Source organism: Hemiscyllium ocellatum, chromosome 21 (assembly GCF_020745735.1).
Source record: "Hemiscyllium ocellatum isolate sHemOce1 chromosome 21, sHemOce1.pat.X.cur, whole genome shotgun sequence".
NCBI lineage: Eukaryota > Metazoa > Chordata > Chondrichthyes > Orectolobiformes > Hemiscylliidae > Hemiscyllium > Hemiscyllium ocellatum.
Genome location: NC_083421.1, coordinates 39,569,676 through 39,587,820, shown reverse-complemented (window position 1 = coordinate 39,587,820; position 18,145 = coordinate 39,569,676). Strand labels below are relative to the sequence as shown.

At 39.0% G+C, this 18,145-nt stretch overlaps 1 protein-coding gene across 5 annotated transcripts in view; it reads right to left on the bottom strand.

Annotated features, from left to right (window-relative positions):
* The window catches only part of rgs3a (regulator of G protein signaling 3a), a 218,522-nt gene that overhangs the window by 99,325 nt on the left and 101,052 nt on the right, over positions 1-18,145 (bottom strand). For all 5 annotated transcript variants that reach the window (XM_060841350.1, XM_060841351.1, XM_060841352.1 and 2 more), the window contains one exon: positions 4,523-4,634. In XM_060841350.1, the coding sequence (XP_060697333.1) occupies positions 4,523-4,634 (112 nt within the window). The remainder of the gene's footprint in view (positions 1-4,522; positions 4,635-18,145) is intronic.

The following is an 18,145-nucleotide window of genomic DNA, read 5'->3' as shown; positions in this document are numbered from 1 at the left end:
TTAGCACTGCTACTTCACAGCGCCAGAGACCCGGGTTCAATTCCCGCCTCAGGCGACTGACTGTGTGGAGTTTGCACATTCTCCCAGTGTCTGCGTGGGTTTCCTCTGGGTGCTCCGGTTTCCTCCCACAGTCCAAAGATGTGCGGGTCAGGTGAATTGGCCATGCTAAATTGCCCGTAGTGTTAGCTAAGAGGTAAATGTATGGGTATGGGTGGGTTGCGCTTCGGCGGGTCGGTGTGGACTTGTTGGGCCGAAGGGCCTGTTTCCACACTAAGTAATCTAATCTAACCTAATCTAATTTAAAAAAACACTATTATTCATTAACAAAACAGTGTTTTAACTCCAGTCAATTCCACTTTTATTAATCTCCGCGTATGCATTACACACACACACAGTCTTTAATTCAGGCAAAACTCAAATGGTATGCGAGAGTGTTGTCCTGGTTGTTCTGGTACCTGCCCATTCCTTGGATGATATTTCTTTTCTAAGCAATTTAATTCCCATGACACTAGTGTTGCCATGGAAACATCTGCTGCTCCATTTTGGTTGCTCGGAAACAGTGGCCCTCTGGAGCTCCAGTACTCTTCTCAAGCAAAAATATGTTATTGATGTTTTCAAGCCACTTTTTCATTAGTGCTTCTTGCAGTATGTAGAGACTTTCATCTTGTTGCATTTTTTGCTTGACTGAAACAAGACTCTTACCTTTCAGGCTCAATCTGCTGGCTTGATGACTACTAAAACGTGTTTCTCATTGAATCATGAAGTTTTCATAATATGCTTTAACCTCAACTTTTTTCCATAGGGAGTATTGTTCTTAACAGCATATTAGCAACTACATTGATTTCCCGTGCTTGCATGTCATGTCAAGAAACTATACCTGTAAGCAAAGTGACGTTCTTTAGAGAAACTTTGAAACAGAAAGAAGCAGTTGAAGTAGATGCTTTGAGTGGCTTGGGGTCATAGTCCACGGTCAGTTTGTCTCTGCCAAATAGGTATCGATTAAAGTTCTCACAATCAAAGACAATAGTCAGGTACTTTTTTCAATCTAACAGTATCATTTTTCCATTTGCATTAATGCCCTGAGTGCAAATACAACTAGTTATCCTTGCTCATTATGGGTTGCTTCCAGCCCTGTCTCACTAGGACCTCAATGCAATGCAAGATGATTATTGTCATCATAGTAATTCAGCAATGACACTGTCATTACTGGTTGCTTGACTCAAGTGAAAGCTGCTTTGAATCCTGTACCCCAATACCACTGAATCTCCCTGGCAGTGAATTTCTGTAAAAGTTCACACTGATGATAAATCAGATAAGAAGTTTGCAAAATGGTTCAAAATAATCCAACAAATCATTCGTGTGTCCTTGACTTCATCTGTATCAGTTATTTTTGTTCATCTAGATTCTAGATTCATCTGGCAAACTCTATCCAGTAGTCATGTAGGATTCTAATCAGCATCTTCTGCTGTGCTCCCACATTCATAGACTTGTGGGTCACTCATAGTGACTTCCACTTCAGGAAAATCACTGACTATTTGAAAGATGTCTTTGCCTTGTTACATTTCTGGAGCAATCTAAATACCCAATGTCATGCTATGGTAATGATACATATTTAATATCATTATTTGGAAATTTCAATTTTTAAAGTTGAGGCAAATGGACTTTGGTTTCAGTTCTGAGAAAATTTTTTTAATTAAGTGACCTGTACCCTTAATTTTTAAAAAGCATATTTATCAGTGCAGGTGCAGGAGACATGTGATCAGAGGAGCGGGAGAATCGACGTTTCGGGCTTATGCCCGAAATGTCAACTCTCCTGCTCCTCGGATGCTGCCTGGCTTACTTTTCCAGCACTACACACAACTGATTTCCAGCATCTGCAGTCCTCACTTTCTCTGGGATACATGTGATGTCAACTAATTAAATGCAATGCTGCTGAGTTTATGACATATATAAAAAAGGAACACTGATCATTTAGTTTGAGATCTGCTCAGAAGAATCAGGTTTCAGTTTCATTCTAGCAGAAGAATCAGGCTGTTGAGTTCAGAAGAGCTGTTTCATCACAGAAGCAGGGTAATTCACCCAATCTCAGACGTACTGTTTCTGAGACTAGAAACCAGATTTTCTGAGCTGCAATCCAATGCAGATTGGTAATGCAGCCCTTTGGTTTATGAAAGAAAGGTCCTCAACATTTCTGATAGCAGATCTCACACTGCGTTCCTTCATAAATGTGGAAACATAACTGCATCCTGACAGTCCTTCCATTGGGGAGAACTGTCGGGGGAAGGCAACCATTTCACAGCAATCAACTGCCTCTCTCAGAAATTCAAAGGGGCTGACACAGTCACTTTGATAGTAGCTGTTAATGGCCAAGCACATAAGGTAGTGTGAAGTAACACCACAGAGGCTGCTATCCTGTCACCAAGTCAACCTTTATTTACATGTGGGAAGTTCTTAACTCTGATCCAGCTCAGTCAGAGCCAGCTGTCAAAGTGAAAAGATGTCTGATACTTCAGTTTTTGTCGGTCAGCTACGGCATCCTGTTTGGACCAGATTAACAGCCTCAGTCAGGGAACTCATTACATTCACTACAGCTGGCTGGGCCAGTATTTATTGCCCATCCCTAACTCCCCTTGACAAGGTAGTTTAATGTGATTGGCCAAAAGAGACCTTTTCTAAAACATAAATATGTGGTACGAATACCCAACTCAATAAATGCTGAAATAGGTTTCAAAAATGAATTTGATAAATACTTGATCACACTGTTCTGTAGATGTTACAATGACAATATGGCAAACTAACAGCATCTGCCATCATTCATGTACTGAACTGACAGCAGTCTCCGAAATTATGTGGATGTACAGAATAATATGGAAATCCAGAAATTAGACTGACGATTCTATACTTCTTCTGATGGTACATTGTTGAAATACCCCACACTGCTATCACAGGAAATAAAATACATTGAGCATTTCACACTGAGACTAAGTGTCAAAAAAAAGTAACACCTTTCACCTTAATGAATGAGATGTAACTATGTGCAAGCTTCATAAACAACGTTGTACACCTCAGTTGCCCTTAAAAGTTAATTGTATATTTGTGGGATGTCAAATTGCTTCATGTAATTTTTTTAAAAGTCACATCAAATAATTACTACCTTTTTTTGAGGACAGAAATAAGTATGGCAGAAAGAGTTTAGTCAGTACATTACACTCAAACATTGCATTCATTTGAGATATTATAAATTTTAATGGTAGATTTCAATTAAGAATCTTCACTATTGCTGGTGCTAAAGCAGAATGTTCATTTTGTAGAAAAGATATACAAAAATATAAATTTCTCAACTGTCCCTCTAGCCAGCCAAGTTTAAAGAGAGCAGAGAAGGCTGAGAAATACTGGTGAGAAAACTGGCAACTCCTTCACAGCAAGCATGATGGGATTTTCCAATTGTCAGCACAGAGTATTTTAAAATTGCTTTGACTTTTTATTTGAAATGACATGTGAAAAGTCCAAATGTGATTCCTCCCTGGGATATAATAAATCTAATTTAAGTCTGGTGATGTCAGAGAATTATTTGATTAGATCAACTTGGAAAAGGTTACATTCTAATGCAAGATTGAACCACAAATTCTAATTCTACCCAATTTGAATCTTTCAATGTCAGAATGATTCAGAGACGGTGTCAGAAACCCAACACTTTTACTTCTTAACTACTTCTTGCTAGGAGATGCAATAGTTGGTACACATTTACACAATGCAATTATATCTGTACACAGTACATGCTACGCAGACAGTACATGAACAGACAAAGCCAGAGCTCCATGAAGCTAAAATCTGAAATGTTTTTCCAGAGATTAGATGATCCTGTTACTGCATTTACTTTGCTAATCTGGAAGAATTTTTTAAATATTTAAATGCATTAATCAAACAAGTCAGGTCAAGAATTAAAGAGCTTTATAAATAATTGGATTCCATTAAATCATAGATTCAATTAAATATTGAACAGTTAGTTACCATTGATCACAGTCTATAAATCAGTTTGGTATACAAGACCACCCTATTTCTCAGACGCATGTGTATTGGCATATATGTGGTGCATAGTTTGATGTCCCTTTTCAGTCAAAGCTTGCCAAACTCTATTCTTTACCCCACAAATGGATGTTTTAATTACTACCACCTTATAAATGGGTGCTCGAGATGAAGAAAACTGGGCTGTGTTATAAAGGGCACAGGAATTTAAGACAAACCCACACACAGCAAAGCCCACATGGTGAATGACAAAGAACTTAACCACATATGCTTAGGATGCAACTTATTTTCCCTTTGATTTTCAAGGGATTTTTCAAGGCCTCAAAGGTTGACTGATACAAAGACAAATGATATGCCATAGATGTCAGTGTATCAGTGAAGAGGGAGAAATCAGCATCTGGAGAGCAGATTTAGGGCATAAGGGATTATTTGTCACTTATGTGTATCAGCTGTAAAATATTAGTGCTTCCTTAAATATCTTGCAGGACATTCTCACCTTCCTCTAGCTCCATATTCTGAAGGAAAAGAGGATTTTGTAGAACACTACAGTGACCCTGCTCGTCCTCCTTGGTCAAAAGCATTAAGTCAGTATAGATGAAAATGCAGACCTGTGGAAGACACAAAGATCAATTTAACATTTGAATTGGGTATTGATGGCCATATAATTTAAAAAGAAAATAAGTTAACTCCTGCCACATTGCTAAGGAGTATAAAACACTTCTTTTGAAATAACCTGCAAAAGCTATTTTCAATAAATATAACTTTTATCTTAATAACCTCAATGATTGCATTATCTTAGCTCCTTGATTGAACAAAACATTTCCAAAAGACAAACAAAATGTTTTAAATATAATTAACAGTATTAAATAACTACTACTATATTGGCAAAGAAATGCCTTTACCTGAAAAATTTATGACAGTTCACAACATAGATACAGCATTTATACAGCATTGTTAGCATAGTAAACACCCCAAACAATTTGTAGGAGCATTACTAAACAAAATGTGACTAAACAATGTTTGGCAATATCAATGGACAAAGGGCCGTAAAAGAGAGCCAGCTAGAAGGGAGCACAATACAGAACAGAAGCAACTGCAAATAATGCTGCCAATGCTGGAGCAAATATAAGATGGGACTGAAGAAAGGTCATAATTGGAGCATTGCAGAAATTTAAGGGTGGTGGTTATTGTTGTCAGGCTGAGGAAGGTAGCTGAGAGGGGGGATGGGCAATATGAAGTCAAGATTAGAATTTCAATACAAGTACTGAGGAATTACTCAGCCAACATAGGTAAATGAATGCAGGGGCAATGGGTCTGTGGCTTAGTCTTAGTTTTGGATGAGCTCATGTTCATGAAGGGTGTGAGACTGAAAGTCAGCCATGAGTATACTGCACAAGGGAAGTCCAAAGGTAGTTGAGGTATGGCTAAGATTTTCCAACAGGGAAGAAGCTAGAATGATGTTGAGGAGGTGCAAATAAGCAGCTCTAAAAGGTGATCAGAAGCTCATCTCAGGCTCAAATATTGCATAATAGTTACAAATGAACTGCTTGATCTGGTTGGGCATTCAGCTGTTGTCAGAGAAGGGCAGATTTAGCTACTAGGGAATAAAGCTTGCGCTGGCGTCTGAAGACGATGACAGTGGTCTTTCCAATGCTTGACTGGTGGAAATTTCTGGACATCAAATACTGGATGCCGGAAAAGTAAATAAACAAAAAAAACAAACAAATAAACAAACAGTCGGACAACTCAGACTGTAAGGATCGAAAGGGATGGTGGTGATCGAGGTAGAGCCGGACGTTGCCAGTATGTGTGAACAACCTGAGGCTACATCTAGATGAGATGGAAACATGAGTCAAAAATAGATCTTTGGTGGCTTCAGAGGCAATGGTGCAGTAAAAGAAGCTACCACATGTGGCTCTCAGGCCATGATCAGATAAAGGAAACCGGGCAAGTGTAGTAGCACTAAGCTAGATGACGGAGGAGGCATAAGAGGACGACTACATGGTTTGGATGCACAAGTTTGTTTGAGGAGAGATTAATAACGTATATGTGAAGGGAAAGGGACAGTACCTGAAGAGGAAAATTCTGATTAACAATATATGTCAACAGAACAGCAAGGAAGACAACTTGCATGATTAGAATTTAATGGCAGGACTCCACGATCATTTTAAAAATTTTATTTCCACCTGGCAGCTAAACAAATTGACAGGCTGCCAACTACTGGACAGGAAGGTCAGCAGTATAAGGCTACAGCCTTTGAAGATTTTTGATTCTGATGACTGGCTAATTTTTGACTTTTTAGTTCAAACAGTTGTGGGTATATCAAGGATATTATGCTCTCTCTAGAGCACTTACTTTCAGATGAGATGCTAATCTGTCCTCTCAGATGGAAATATATGTGACACTGTACTATGAATAATAGCGAGAGTTTTTTTCAGCATCCTGGTCAACCTTTAGCTCTCAAATCAACAGCACTAAAAAAAGCACATCATTTATCAATACATATTTTAGCGCTTTGTAGGAGCTTGCTGTCAGCATACCAGTTATCATATTTCCTACATTCAAATATCAAAAACACGTCAAAAATACTTTTTTGGCTATAAAATCCCAAGACAACCTGATATTGTGAAAGGCACTGCATAAACTGCAAGCCTTACTATATGTCACATGCCTGAGAGTTTTATGTAGGTCCCTGGGACTGCTATCATGCACTTAATTAAAAAAAATTGATACAGTAACATTTTATTCAGTATCAATATATACAATCACAACCAATAAGAACATAGGCCATGCTTATTCAAGACATTTTGGAAGATGCCAAATGGACTACCCAAGAGTGTAGCCCATTATAGGATGTTCCCAATTTAAGAACTTCTGACTGACAGAGATCCCATACAGGGGTATAATTTTAAAATATCTGTCATACGAGTGCTTCCTGTACTTATGAACATGTATTGTATATTGTCCTGCATTTATTTCAAAGCACACAAATCAATTTGTGAACAGATTCAAGACGGAATCAGTTTGCATTCTGGGAAATGCATGTACTTGGTAGCAATGTAAAGTAGGAAGTCACAGTGAACTTTCTGACCCCCTAGAAACAGCTATCTAGAGGAAAGACATTCCCAAAACATTAGGAGAAAAAGTGAGGGCTGCAGATGCTGGAGATCAGAGTCGAAAAGTGAGGTGCTGGAAAAGCATAGCCTGTCAGGCAGCATCCGAGGAGCAGGAGAATCGATATTTTAAGTATTTAGCCTTTCATCAGTAAATTCCTAAAACATTCCCAACTTCTGTTGCCTAATACAGAATAGAAATGAAGTCATGGGATAAATGATGTTTGGCAGTGATACTCTGTGGATCATCAGTAAATTAAATCTGGGCATCAAATATTGATGCAAGAGTAGAGTTAAAATGTCAAACTTTCAGCAATTTTTGAAAATGCAGTAGATAGTGAATGCCTGGACAGATCAAAATGGACAGTTTATTCACCACTGGTGGTGACTTTTTACACAGGTAAGACCGCTAAAGGAATGTAAATAGTAAATGAATACATCAAGTTTATGGTTTACACAAACCAACTTTTCAAAACACAAACTGCTAAAGAAACACAGCAGATCTGGCAAAGTCTGTGGAGAGAGAAATGCTCTCCATTCTGAAGAGTTGTCTTTGGACTTGAAACATATATTGTTTTCCTCCCTCCACAGAGCTGCTGAGTTTCTCCAGCATCCTGTTTTTAATTCAGATTTCCAACATCTGCAGTATTTGTTTATTTTTCCAGAATACCAGCTTTATTTTTGCATATAGCTTTGCCATAACTTGTGTGGATATTTTATACAGAAACATAGAAAACAGGAGAAGTCGGCCATTCAGCCCTTCACAACTGCTCTGCCATTCAACATGATCATGGCTGATCATTCAACTTAGTCCTATGTTCCTGCTTTCACCCCATAATCTTTGATCCCTTTAGCCCTAAGAATGACATCTAACTCCTACTTGAAAACATTCACTGCTTTCAGTGGCAGAGAATTCCACAGGGTCACACCTATCTGGGTGAAGAAATTTCAACTAATCTCAATCTCAAATGGCCTATCCTACATATTAGACCATGACCCCCTAAGCTCTGGGCAGCACACTGTGTTTACCCTGTCAGGTCTTGTTAGTATTTTGCAGATTTTGAGGAGATCCCCTTTCATTATGCTATAATTCCAGTGAATATAGCCCTAACCAATCCAGTGTCTCTTCATATGTCAGACCTAATTTCCCAGGTATCAGTCTGGTAAATCATCATTGTTCTTCCTCGGGGAGATCAAAACTGCACAAGATACTCCAAGTGTGGTCTCACCAAGGCCTTCTACAACTGCAGAAATCTATCACTGCTGCTGCACTTGAATTGTCTTGCTATGAAGATTAACATATCATTTGCTTTCTTCAACACCTGCATGCTTACTATTTGTAGCAATTGGCATACAAGGTCACCCAGGGCTTGTTATACCTCCCTCTTTCCTCATCTTTTGTCATTCAGGTAATAATCTGCCTGAGTTTGCTAAAGTGGGTAACTTCACATTTATCCACATTATACTGCATCTGCCATGCATTTGCTCATTCACGCAACTTGTCCAAGTCACAGTGAAACACCTCTGCATAGACTTTACTCACATAATGAAAGTTATGGTTCAGATTGCAAACATAATTCAAGCAAAATCCCTTCTCCACCATGTTTAAATCCTTACTCAATAATCTCAATCATGCCTACAGTGATCTAATCCTCAATGCTGATGCACAAGTCATAGAATCAGAGATGTATAGCATGGAAACAGACCCTTCGGTCCACCTCATCCATGCTGACCAGATACCCTAATCTAATCTTGTCCCATTTACTAGCACTTGGCACATATCACTCTAAACCCTTCCTATTCAGGTACCCATCCAAATGCCTTTTAAATGTTGTAATTGCACCAGCCTCCACACTTCCTCTGGCAGCTCATTCCATAAATACATCACCCTCTACGTGAAAAAGTTGCCCTTTAGATCCTTTTTAAATTTTTCCCCTCTCACCCTAAACCTATGCCTCTAGTGCTGGACTCCCCCCATCCCAGGGAAAAGACCTTGTTGATTTATCCTATCAATGCCCCTCATGATTTTATAAACCTCGATAAGGTGACCCCATAGCCTCTGACGCTCCAGGAAGAAATCTCCCCAGCCTCTCCAGACTTTCCCTATAGCCGAGATCCTTCTACCCCGGCAATATTCTTGTAAATCTTTTTTGAACAAGTTCAAATTTCGCATTATTCCTATAGGAGGGAGACAAGAATTGCACACAATATTCCAAAACTGGCCTAACCAATGTTCAGTCCAACCGCAACATGACCTCCTAACTCCAATACTCTGGATAAAGAAATTTCCCCACACCTCAGTCTTAAATCGGCCCATCCCATACCCTGGACTGTGACCCCCTGGTTCTCAATTCCCTGTCTGCAGTTACTCTGCCTAATCATGTTATATTTTATCAACCATCTTCCTTTGTGCCAAAAATAAATTCAATTAGCAATGTTTCACCTTTATTTTCTCTTTCACTCTAATTTTGCTAGAGCCTCCTGGATACCACCTTCAGTCAAAAAAAACCACTTCATGTCAAGGACGGTTATTCGTGAAGCAGTCCTCATCTGTGGAATTCAGCTTTTCTGTCCCTATTTGAACCAGAGCTCTCATCACAAATGCTCAAGACATGCTGAGTATTTTCAGCATACTCTGCTTTTCTGAGTGTTTTGCATCTTAAAGAATAAAATTTGTAACACTTCTATCTTAAAGTCAGAAAATTTCTATTTCAAGATTCACTCCAAAATTTGAGCACAATAGTTGAGGCTGACACTACAGTGCAGTACTGATGAAGTACTGAACTATTAAAAGTGCCAGCTTTTGGACAAAATTTAAACTGAAGAAGCCCCAGGTAACAATCACAATGCTGACTTGTGTGGCTCATCACACAATGTACGCTTTCTCATCCTTAGTACGCAGTACAACTAAACTGCCCACTAGGAGGTACAAGTGAGCTCTTTTGAAAACATAAACTCTGCTGAATTCCTCATGTATCTATTTTACCAATCTTTCATTTGCACTTCTTCACAACAATATGGCCGAATTCATATAATCTAAATTTTAGTAGCCAGTATATCCAATGTATTATTGCCAAGAAAATGAAAGTATAAATAACACATTTGATATTATAACCTCACAAAAACCATTGTTACTTATGATTTATCCTGACAATGTACAATATGTATCGCAAAAGAAAGGGTGTTTGTGCAATTATTCAACATCAAATTTAATTATGTCATACTCACTTGATTATTTTCTTCTTTTCATTGACAAGTCACCAAAGGATAGAAATAAATTCATCTCAAAGATGAAATCAATCATTTTTATTTTGAATGTTTATAAATAATTTTATAAAAAGTTAAACGATAGTTTACTAAGCACACCCAATATAACCGGACTTCACAAACTGGTTGCATGGTATTTGTGTAATCCCCCAAAAGCAGGTTCATGGAACAAACTGCTCTCCAAAATGGCAGTTCTGACATGCCATTTTAAAACTCAGGATCTCTTATAATACAAACAATTCTGATGCTATATTCAAGCTTTCACTGAATAAGTTTCAGATGAATAAGTAATTGAGGTGATTATTCTTGTTGCTAAGAATTTCAAATGTCTGCAGTTTAACACCACTTCTTGAAATTGAGATGTAAAATGAAATGAAATAATTTTACAGCCAAAATAGATAATGGCAAAAATTGAATTTAAATGTATGCATGATCTATATTCTAGCAAAACTAATTCACACAGATAGTATTCTTCATGTCTTCAAGAGATCTCAAAATTCTTCTCAGCTCATTTATTCTTTTTGAAGTCTAATCACCATCATATGCATGCAAACCAAATTGTACATATTAAGGTCTCAGAAGTGACAAATGAATTGTAAACAAACTAATCTTTCTTGATGACTTTTTTAATGGATGAATATTGGCCAAGACTTTGGCCAAAAAGTGTATCTTTATGGACAGGATTCACCTCGTGGCGAATGGAAATCAGATCACCTATAATCTTGAAGTTATATTTCTTTTGAATTACTGGTTCCAGTAAATTAGAAGCACAGATTGTTTGAGCTAGCAAATCATATGACTATTTATTTCTTCCACTGCTAGATTATATTGCCAACAACATAGGAACAAAAGAAAGGAAAAAAAGGTTCTAGAACAACAAAGAACAAAAAAAAGGAACAGGCCTTTAGCCCTCCAGGCTTGCACTGACCAATTTTACCCTTCCTTACTAAAACTGTCTTCACTTACATGATCCATATCCCTCTTTTCCATTCCTATTCATGTATTCGTTCAGGTCTTTCTTGAATGTTGCTATTGTGTCTGCTTTCACCACCTGTCTGTCAGAAAGTTCCAGGCACTCTCCACCCTTATGTGAAAAATTTGCCTCGCACATCTCTTTTAACCACCGCACCCCCCTCCCTTCCCCCTCCTCTCCACTTGAACCTGTGTCCCCTAATAATTGATCCTTCCACTCTGGGGGAAAAAAATCTTCATACTTTCTACTCTAACCATGATATTCATAATCTGATAAACTTCAATTTCCTGAATACCAGAGAAAACTAACCCAGTCTCTATCCAATCTTTCTTCATAGCTAAAATCTCCCATACTAGGCAACATCTTGGGAAACCTTTTCTGTACCCTCTCCAAAGCATCCACATCCTTCTGGTAGAATGATGACCAGAACTGTACACAATATTCCAACTGTGGCCTAACTGAAGTTCCATAAAGCTGGAGCATAATATGTCTATCCTTATACTCAAATATCTCTTCTATAGAAGACAAACATGCCATAGGCCTTTTTTTTACTATTTATCTACCTGTGCTGCTACATTCAGTGACCTGTGGACTTGCACACCCAGGTTCCTCTGCATATCAATACTCCTAAAGGTTCTCCATTCATTGTATAATTTCCACCAGTACTTGACCTCACATTTGTCCGGATTAAACTCCATCTGCCATTTTCTGCCCATTCTTCCCATTTCCCCAACTAATCTATATCCTGCTGTATATTCTGACAATCCTCCTCACTATCCACACCATCACCAATCTTTGTATCGTACACAAACTTACTAATTGGACTGGCTACATTTTCTCCAAATCATTTATGTAGAGCGCGAATAGCAGAGATCCAGCACTAATTCCTATGGAACACCACTAGATACACCCCTCTGTTCTGATAAGCATCCTTCCACTGCTACCCTCTATTGCCCATGACTAAGTCAGTTCTGAATCTATTTTGCCAGCTCATCCCGATACTATGTGACTTCACCTTTTGTACTAATCTCATCATAGGTTTTACTGAAGCCCATGTAGACAACATCCTCTTTTCCATTAATCATCTTTATCACCTCCTCAAAAGACTTCTGATCAAGTTAGTGAAACATGACCTCCCCTCACAAACCATATTGTCTGACACTAATAAGTCCATTTGCTTCTGAATGCATATAGATCTTGTCCCAGAGAATCTTTTCCAATAATTTCCTACCCTTGATGTGAGGCTCACTGGCCTGTAATTTCCAGGATTATCCCTGTTACCCTTCTTAAACAATGGGACAACATTGGCTATTCTTCAATCCTCTGGGAGCTTACCTCTGGCCAAAGAGGATAAAAAGATGCCTGTAAATGATCAATTTGTTCTTTTGCCTCCCTCAATATGCTGGGATAGTTGCCATCAGGACTTGGGGACCTATCTATCTCAATACCTTTAAAGATGCACAACATCTACTTTTTAATAGCTTAAAAGATTTGACACTCCCTTCCCTGAGACCACCCTCTACCAATACTGACACAAAATATTCATTAGGACCTCATCCATCTTTCCTGGCTCTACACACACACACACACACACACCTTGGCTTTTCCTTAATCTTGTATGCTAATGGATTTTCATGACACCTTTTAGCCCTTCTAATTCCTTCTCTAATTTCTTTCCTACTTTCCTTATATACTTCAAGGGCTTCATCAGTTCCCATCCTCCTAGCCCAGTAAGCTTCCCTTTTCTTTTTGAAAAAAGGTCATAACATCCTTGGTCATCCAAGGTTCACAAAACTTGCCATATTTATCCTTCATTCTTACAGGAACATGCTGCTCCTCAATGCTTATCAACTGCTGTTTGATGTGGATTTACCCTCAAAGAGCCATCTTCAATCAAAAAGTTCTCCAGTTCAGCCTAATATTATTGTAGTTCACCTTCTCCCAATTTAACAGCTTCATCCAAGCATTGCTGTTAATCTTATCCACGAGTATCTTAAAACTCATGGCATTATGGTCACCACTCCTGAAATACTCCTCCACCGAAACTTCACTTACATGGCTAGGCTCATTTCCAAAACCAGGTCCAGAGTATAACCCCTTCTCTGGTTGGGCTGTTTGCATACTGTGCCAAGAATTCCTCCTGAATGGTCTTTACAAATTCTGCCCCATCCAAGCCCCTAGCACAAAGCGAGTCCCCATCAATATAGGGGGAAGTTAAAATCACCCACCACAGCCAACCCTACTGTTCACATCTTTCAAAATTCTGTTGACAGTTTCTCTCCTCTATCTCCCATTGGCTGTTGGGAGGCCTGTAGGACACCCCCAGCATTGTATTCTTATGTTTCTTATTCCTGAGTTCTATCCATATTGTCTCGCAGTCCTCTGATGTATCCTTTCTCAGGAGAGCTGCGAGATACTCCTTCACCAATAATGCAACTCCCTCATTTAGAACACAGAACAGTACAAGTCCTCCGCCCTCTATGTTGTACTGACCTTTTAACCTACTCGGAGATCAAACTAACCTACATACCCTTCATTTTACTTTCATCCAGGTGCCTATCCAAAAGTCGCTTAAATGTCTCTAAAGTATCTGATTCTGTTACCAATGCTGGCAGTGCATTCCACATACCCACCACACTGTGTAAAGAAACTACCTTTGACATCTCCCCTAAATTTTCCTCCAATCACCTTAAAATTATGCCCCTCAATGACAGCCATTTCCACCCTGGAAAAAGGTCTCTGATTATCCATGTTATCCATGCCTATCATCTTGTACACTTCTATAAAGTCACCTCTCATCCTTCTTCACTCCAATGAGAAAAGCCCTAGCTCACTCAACCTCTCTTCACAACAGGAGCCTTCCAATCCAGGCAATATCTTGGTAAATCTCCTCTGCACCCTCTCTAAAGTTTCCACATCCTTCCTATAAAGAGGCGACCAGAACTGAACACAATATTTCAAGTGTGGTTGAACCAGGGCTTTACACACCTGCAGCATAATGTCTTAAATGCATTCCCCTGCTAATGAAAGCCAACACACCATACGCCTTCCTCACAACCCTATTAATTTGGGTGGCAACTTTGAGGGATCTATGGATATGGACCCCAAAATCCCTCGGTTTCTCCATACTGCTAAGAATCCTGCTTTTAACATTGTTGTCTGCATTCAAATTTGACCTTCCAAAATGAATCGCTTCAAACTTTTCCAGATTGAACTCCAGCTATGACCACTTCTCAGCCTAGCTCTGTAGCCTGTTAATGTACCGCTGCGACCTACAACAACCCTCCACACTAGCCACAACTCCGCTAACCTTCATGTCATTGGCGAACTTACTAACCCACCTTTCCACTTCCTCATCAGAGTCATTTATAACAATCACAAACAGCAGCGGTCCCAAAACAGATCCTTGCACAACACCACTGGTCACCGAGCTCCAGGCTGAATACATTCCATCTACTATCGCCCCCTTCAATGGGCCAGCCAATTCTCAATCTAGACAGCCAAATTTCCCTATATCCCATGCCTCGTTACTTTCTGAATGAGCCTACCACGGGGAACCTTATCAAATGTCTTGCTAAAATCCATATACACCACATCAACTGCTCTATCTTCATTTATGTGTTTTGACGCATCCTCAAATAATTCAATAAGGCTTGTGAGGAATGACCCGTCCCTCCCAAAGCCATGCGGACTCTCTCTAAGCAAAATATGCTTTTCCAAATAATTATAAATCCTGTCTCTCAGAATCCTCCCCGATAATTTGCTCACCATCAATAAAAGACTGACTGGTTTGTAATTCCCAGGGTTATCCCTATTTCCTTTCTTGAACAAGGTAATAACATTTGCCACCTACCAATCATCTGGTATTATTCCAGTGGACAGTGACGAAGCAAATTGCTAAAGATGTAGCAATCCCTTCTTGCTTCATGTAGTAACCTTGGATATATCTCGCCTTGCCCAGGGGACTTATCTATCCATATGTTTTCCAAAGTTTCCAGCACATCCTCCTTTTTTTTTTAAACATCAATTTGTTTGATCAGATCAACCTGTTTTACGCAGTCCTCACAAACGACAAGGTCTCTGTCCCTAGTGAATAGTGAAGCAAAGTATTCATTCAGGACCTCCCCTACTTCTTCCGATTCCAGGAAGAAGATCCCCACTATCCCTGATCAGCACTACCTTCACACTGGCCACCCTCTTGTTCCTCACCTAAGTGTAGGACACCTTGGGTTTTCCTTAATCCCACTCACCAATGTTTTTTCAAGACACTTTATAGCTCTCCTAAGTCCATTCTTCAGTTCCTTTCTGGCTACCTTGTACCCCCTCTGGAACTCTGTTTGATCCTTGCTTCCTCAACCTTAAGTAAGCTTCCTTCTTTCTCTTGTCTAGATATTCCACATCTTGAAGAGATTCCTTTACCCTACCATCTCTTCCTTACCTCGGTGGGACAAAGCTATCCAGCACTTGCAGCAAGTGCTCCCTAAACAATTTCCACATTTCCCTGAGAATATCGGTTCTCAATTTGTGCTCTGCAGTTCCTTCCTAATAACATTGTAATTCTCCCTTCCCCAATTACATATTTTCCCATACAATTTGCTACTATCCCTCTCCATGACTATAGTAAAGGTCAGGCAAGCAAAAGTCAGGACTGCAGTTGCTGAAATTAGAGTCTACATTAGAGTGGCGCTGGAAAAGCACAGCCGGTAAGGCAGCATCCGAGGAGCAGGAAAATCGATGTTTCGGGCAAAAGCTCTTCATCAGGAATTTATAACTCTTCCGTCCCCTTCCGAATTTCTTAGCTCTTTGTTCACAGCCCGATATTGTATACAATTTAGACATAGGGAATCTAAAATTCATCTGCCACACCTTTGAGCTGTGATCTTTTTTTTTGTGGCTCACACTCACTGTAGTTTCATAACCTTTCACAGTTTAAAGTGTCTCAAAACCGCAAGGACTGCTAAGTATTATAGTGGCTTCAACAGTTTAGATAGCTAGATAAAACTGCTGGACCTCCTACAAAAGCAGATAGGACTAAATTTCACATGCATTTCCCGTCTTCTCCATGATATTTGCAGCAGGTTTAGAAACTTTTCTCAATGACAAAACTCAATGATTTTCACATTTCATAAAATTTATTTTCCATGGATCTATCTTAAGTCCACAAATGCAACGCATTTTAAATTAAAGTATTACTCTTTAACTTCTGAAAATATATGGGCTTTTTAACTTATGATTAACTGAAATTCTTGTTGAAACAAACGTTCTTCTTCACCAGCAGTACTGCATCAGTAAAGATGTGGCACAGATGAACTGAATTTACTGCAATCTTAAAACTAGACACTAATTTTAAATTCCTGTAAAATATAAATTGGTTTAAAAAAAAGCTGTGAAAAAAAAGTTATTTATAACTGTCTGCTTGCCAATTGTTCATGCTAAACAGTGCAACTCTTTCCATGTCGTGCACATAATATCAGTGTTAACTCGTCAGTCAAGTATAGCAAAGACAGATACATAGAAAACGGCCACCTACTTTGTCACACAATGTGTTTCTCAAACAGAGTATCGCTAAAGATTCCAGATTTCCATACTGATCATTCTGTGGTGACCCTAAGACAGTCAATTACTATAAATTAAGTATGAGGTATAGTTTTGTAATTTAGCCCACTAAGATTCATACGGCTGGCAGACTGAGGAGATTCCTATCTATTATTATTATTTTTATTTCATAAGTTGGAAATCTAACTAGGAGATTGAGAATCCCTACTGCCTGAATCCACACCCATAATAGAAAGCCTGGATTTTGCCCATTTTTCTCCCTTCAGTTGTAGAGCTAACTTGTCCCAACTCCTTACAACAATTGATCATATATCAACTATTAGCATAATATATCTTAGAAACGGAGATCAGTTCTAACCAAGATTGAACCGGTGTGTTTGAGATTATAGAATAGCACACAAGCATGGCTTCTGGAAAATTTTAGTCAAACTTCATTGAAAAGAATATCAAAATCGTTCAAGTCTTTTTTTAAAACCAGGCTATAGCAGTCTACAAATGCGCTTACTTTATTTTCTTTTTAAGTGAAATGAGTGTTTCCAGCAACTAATACAAAACATCAAATGCTTATTTTTTTTCTATTCAACTATTTCACAATATTGGAAATAACACACTATTAAATTAGATTAGTAATAAACGGAGTTGAACATTTCACAATAGAGAACTGCTTCAAAAACAACAGAAGTGCTATAAATACTGAGCAGGTCAAGTAATAGTTGTGGACAGCAAAACAGAATCAATGGTCAAAATCACCCGTGTCCCTGAACTTGTGCGCTGTGGCAAGTCACTTGTGAAAATACAGCAAATTTGACAGAACTAGATTCTCAACATTAAAAGAAAAAAATCCAATTTTGCAACAAAGTTTTGTTAGCAAGTGGCAAGAGACCTATTTGCTTGTATTTATATGCCGTGAGTACCCAATCTTGCCTCACTGTTGTACATTTTCCAATTCTACCCAGGCTTCAGAGAAAAGCTGGACGGTGCCAGTTCCCAGCATGCAATTCAAAGTGGGTACCTGACAACTCCAGCTTACGTCTCTTCTGGTCCTCCATCTTGGACATCAGTCCCAACATCTCAGGGCAAGCTCCATGGGCAATAAATGACCACACTTCCTGTGCGTGGAGGCTCCTTCAGACAAATATCAGCATCTCCACAACTTCATGGTACATCGCTAACCATTGTACAATACAGTTTTCCACTTCAATAATGCACT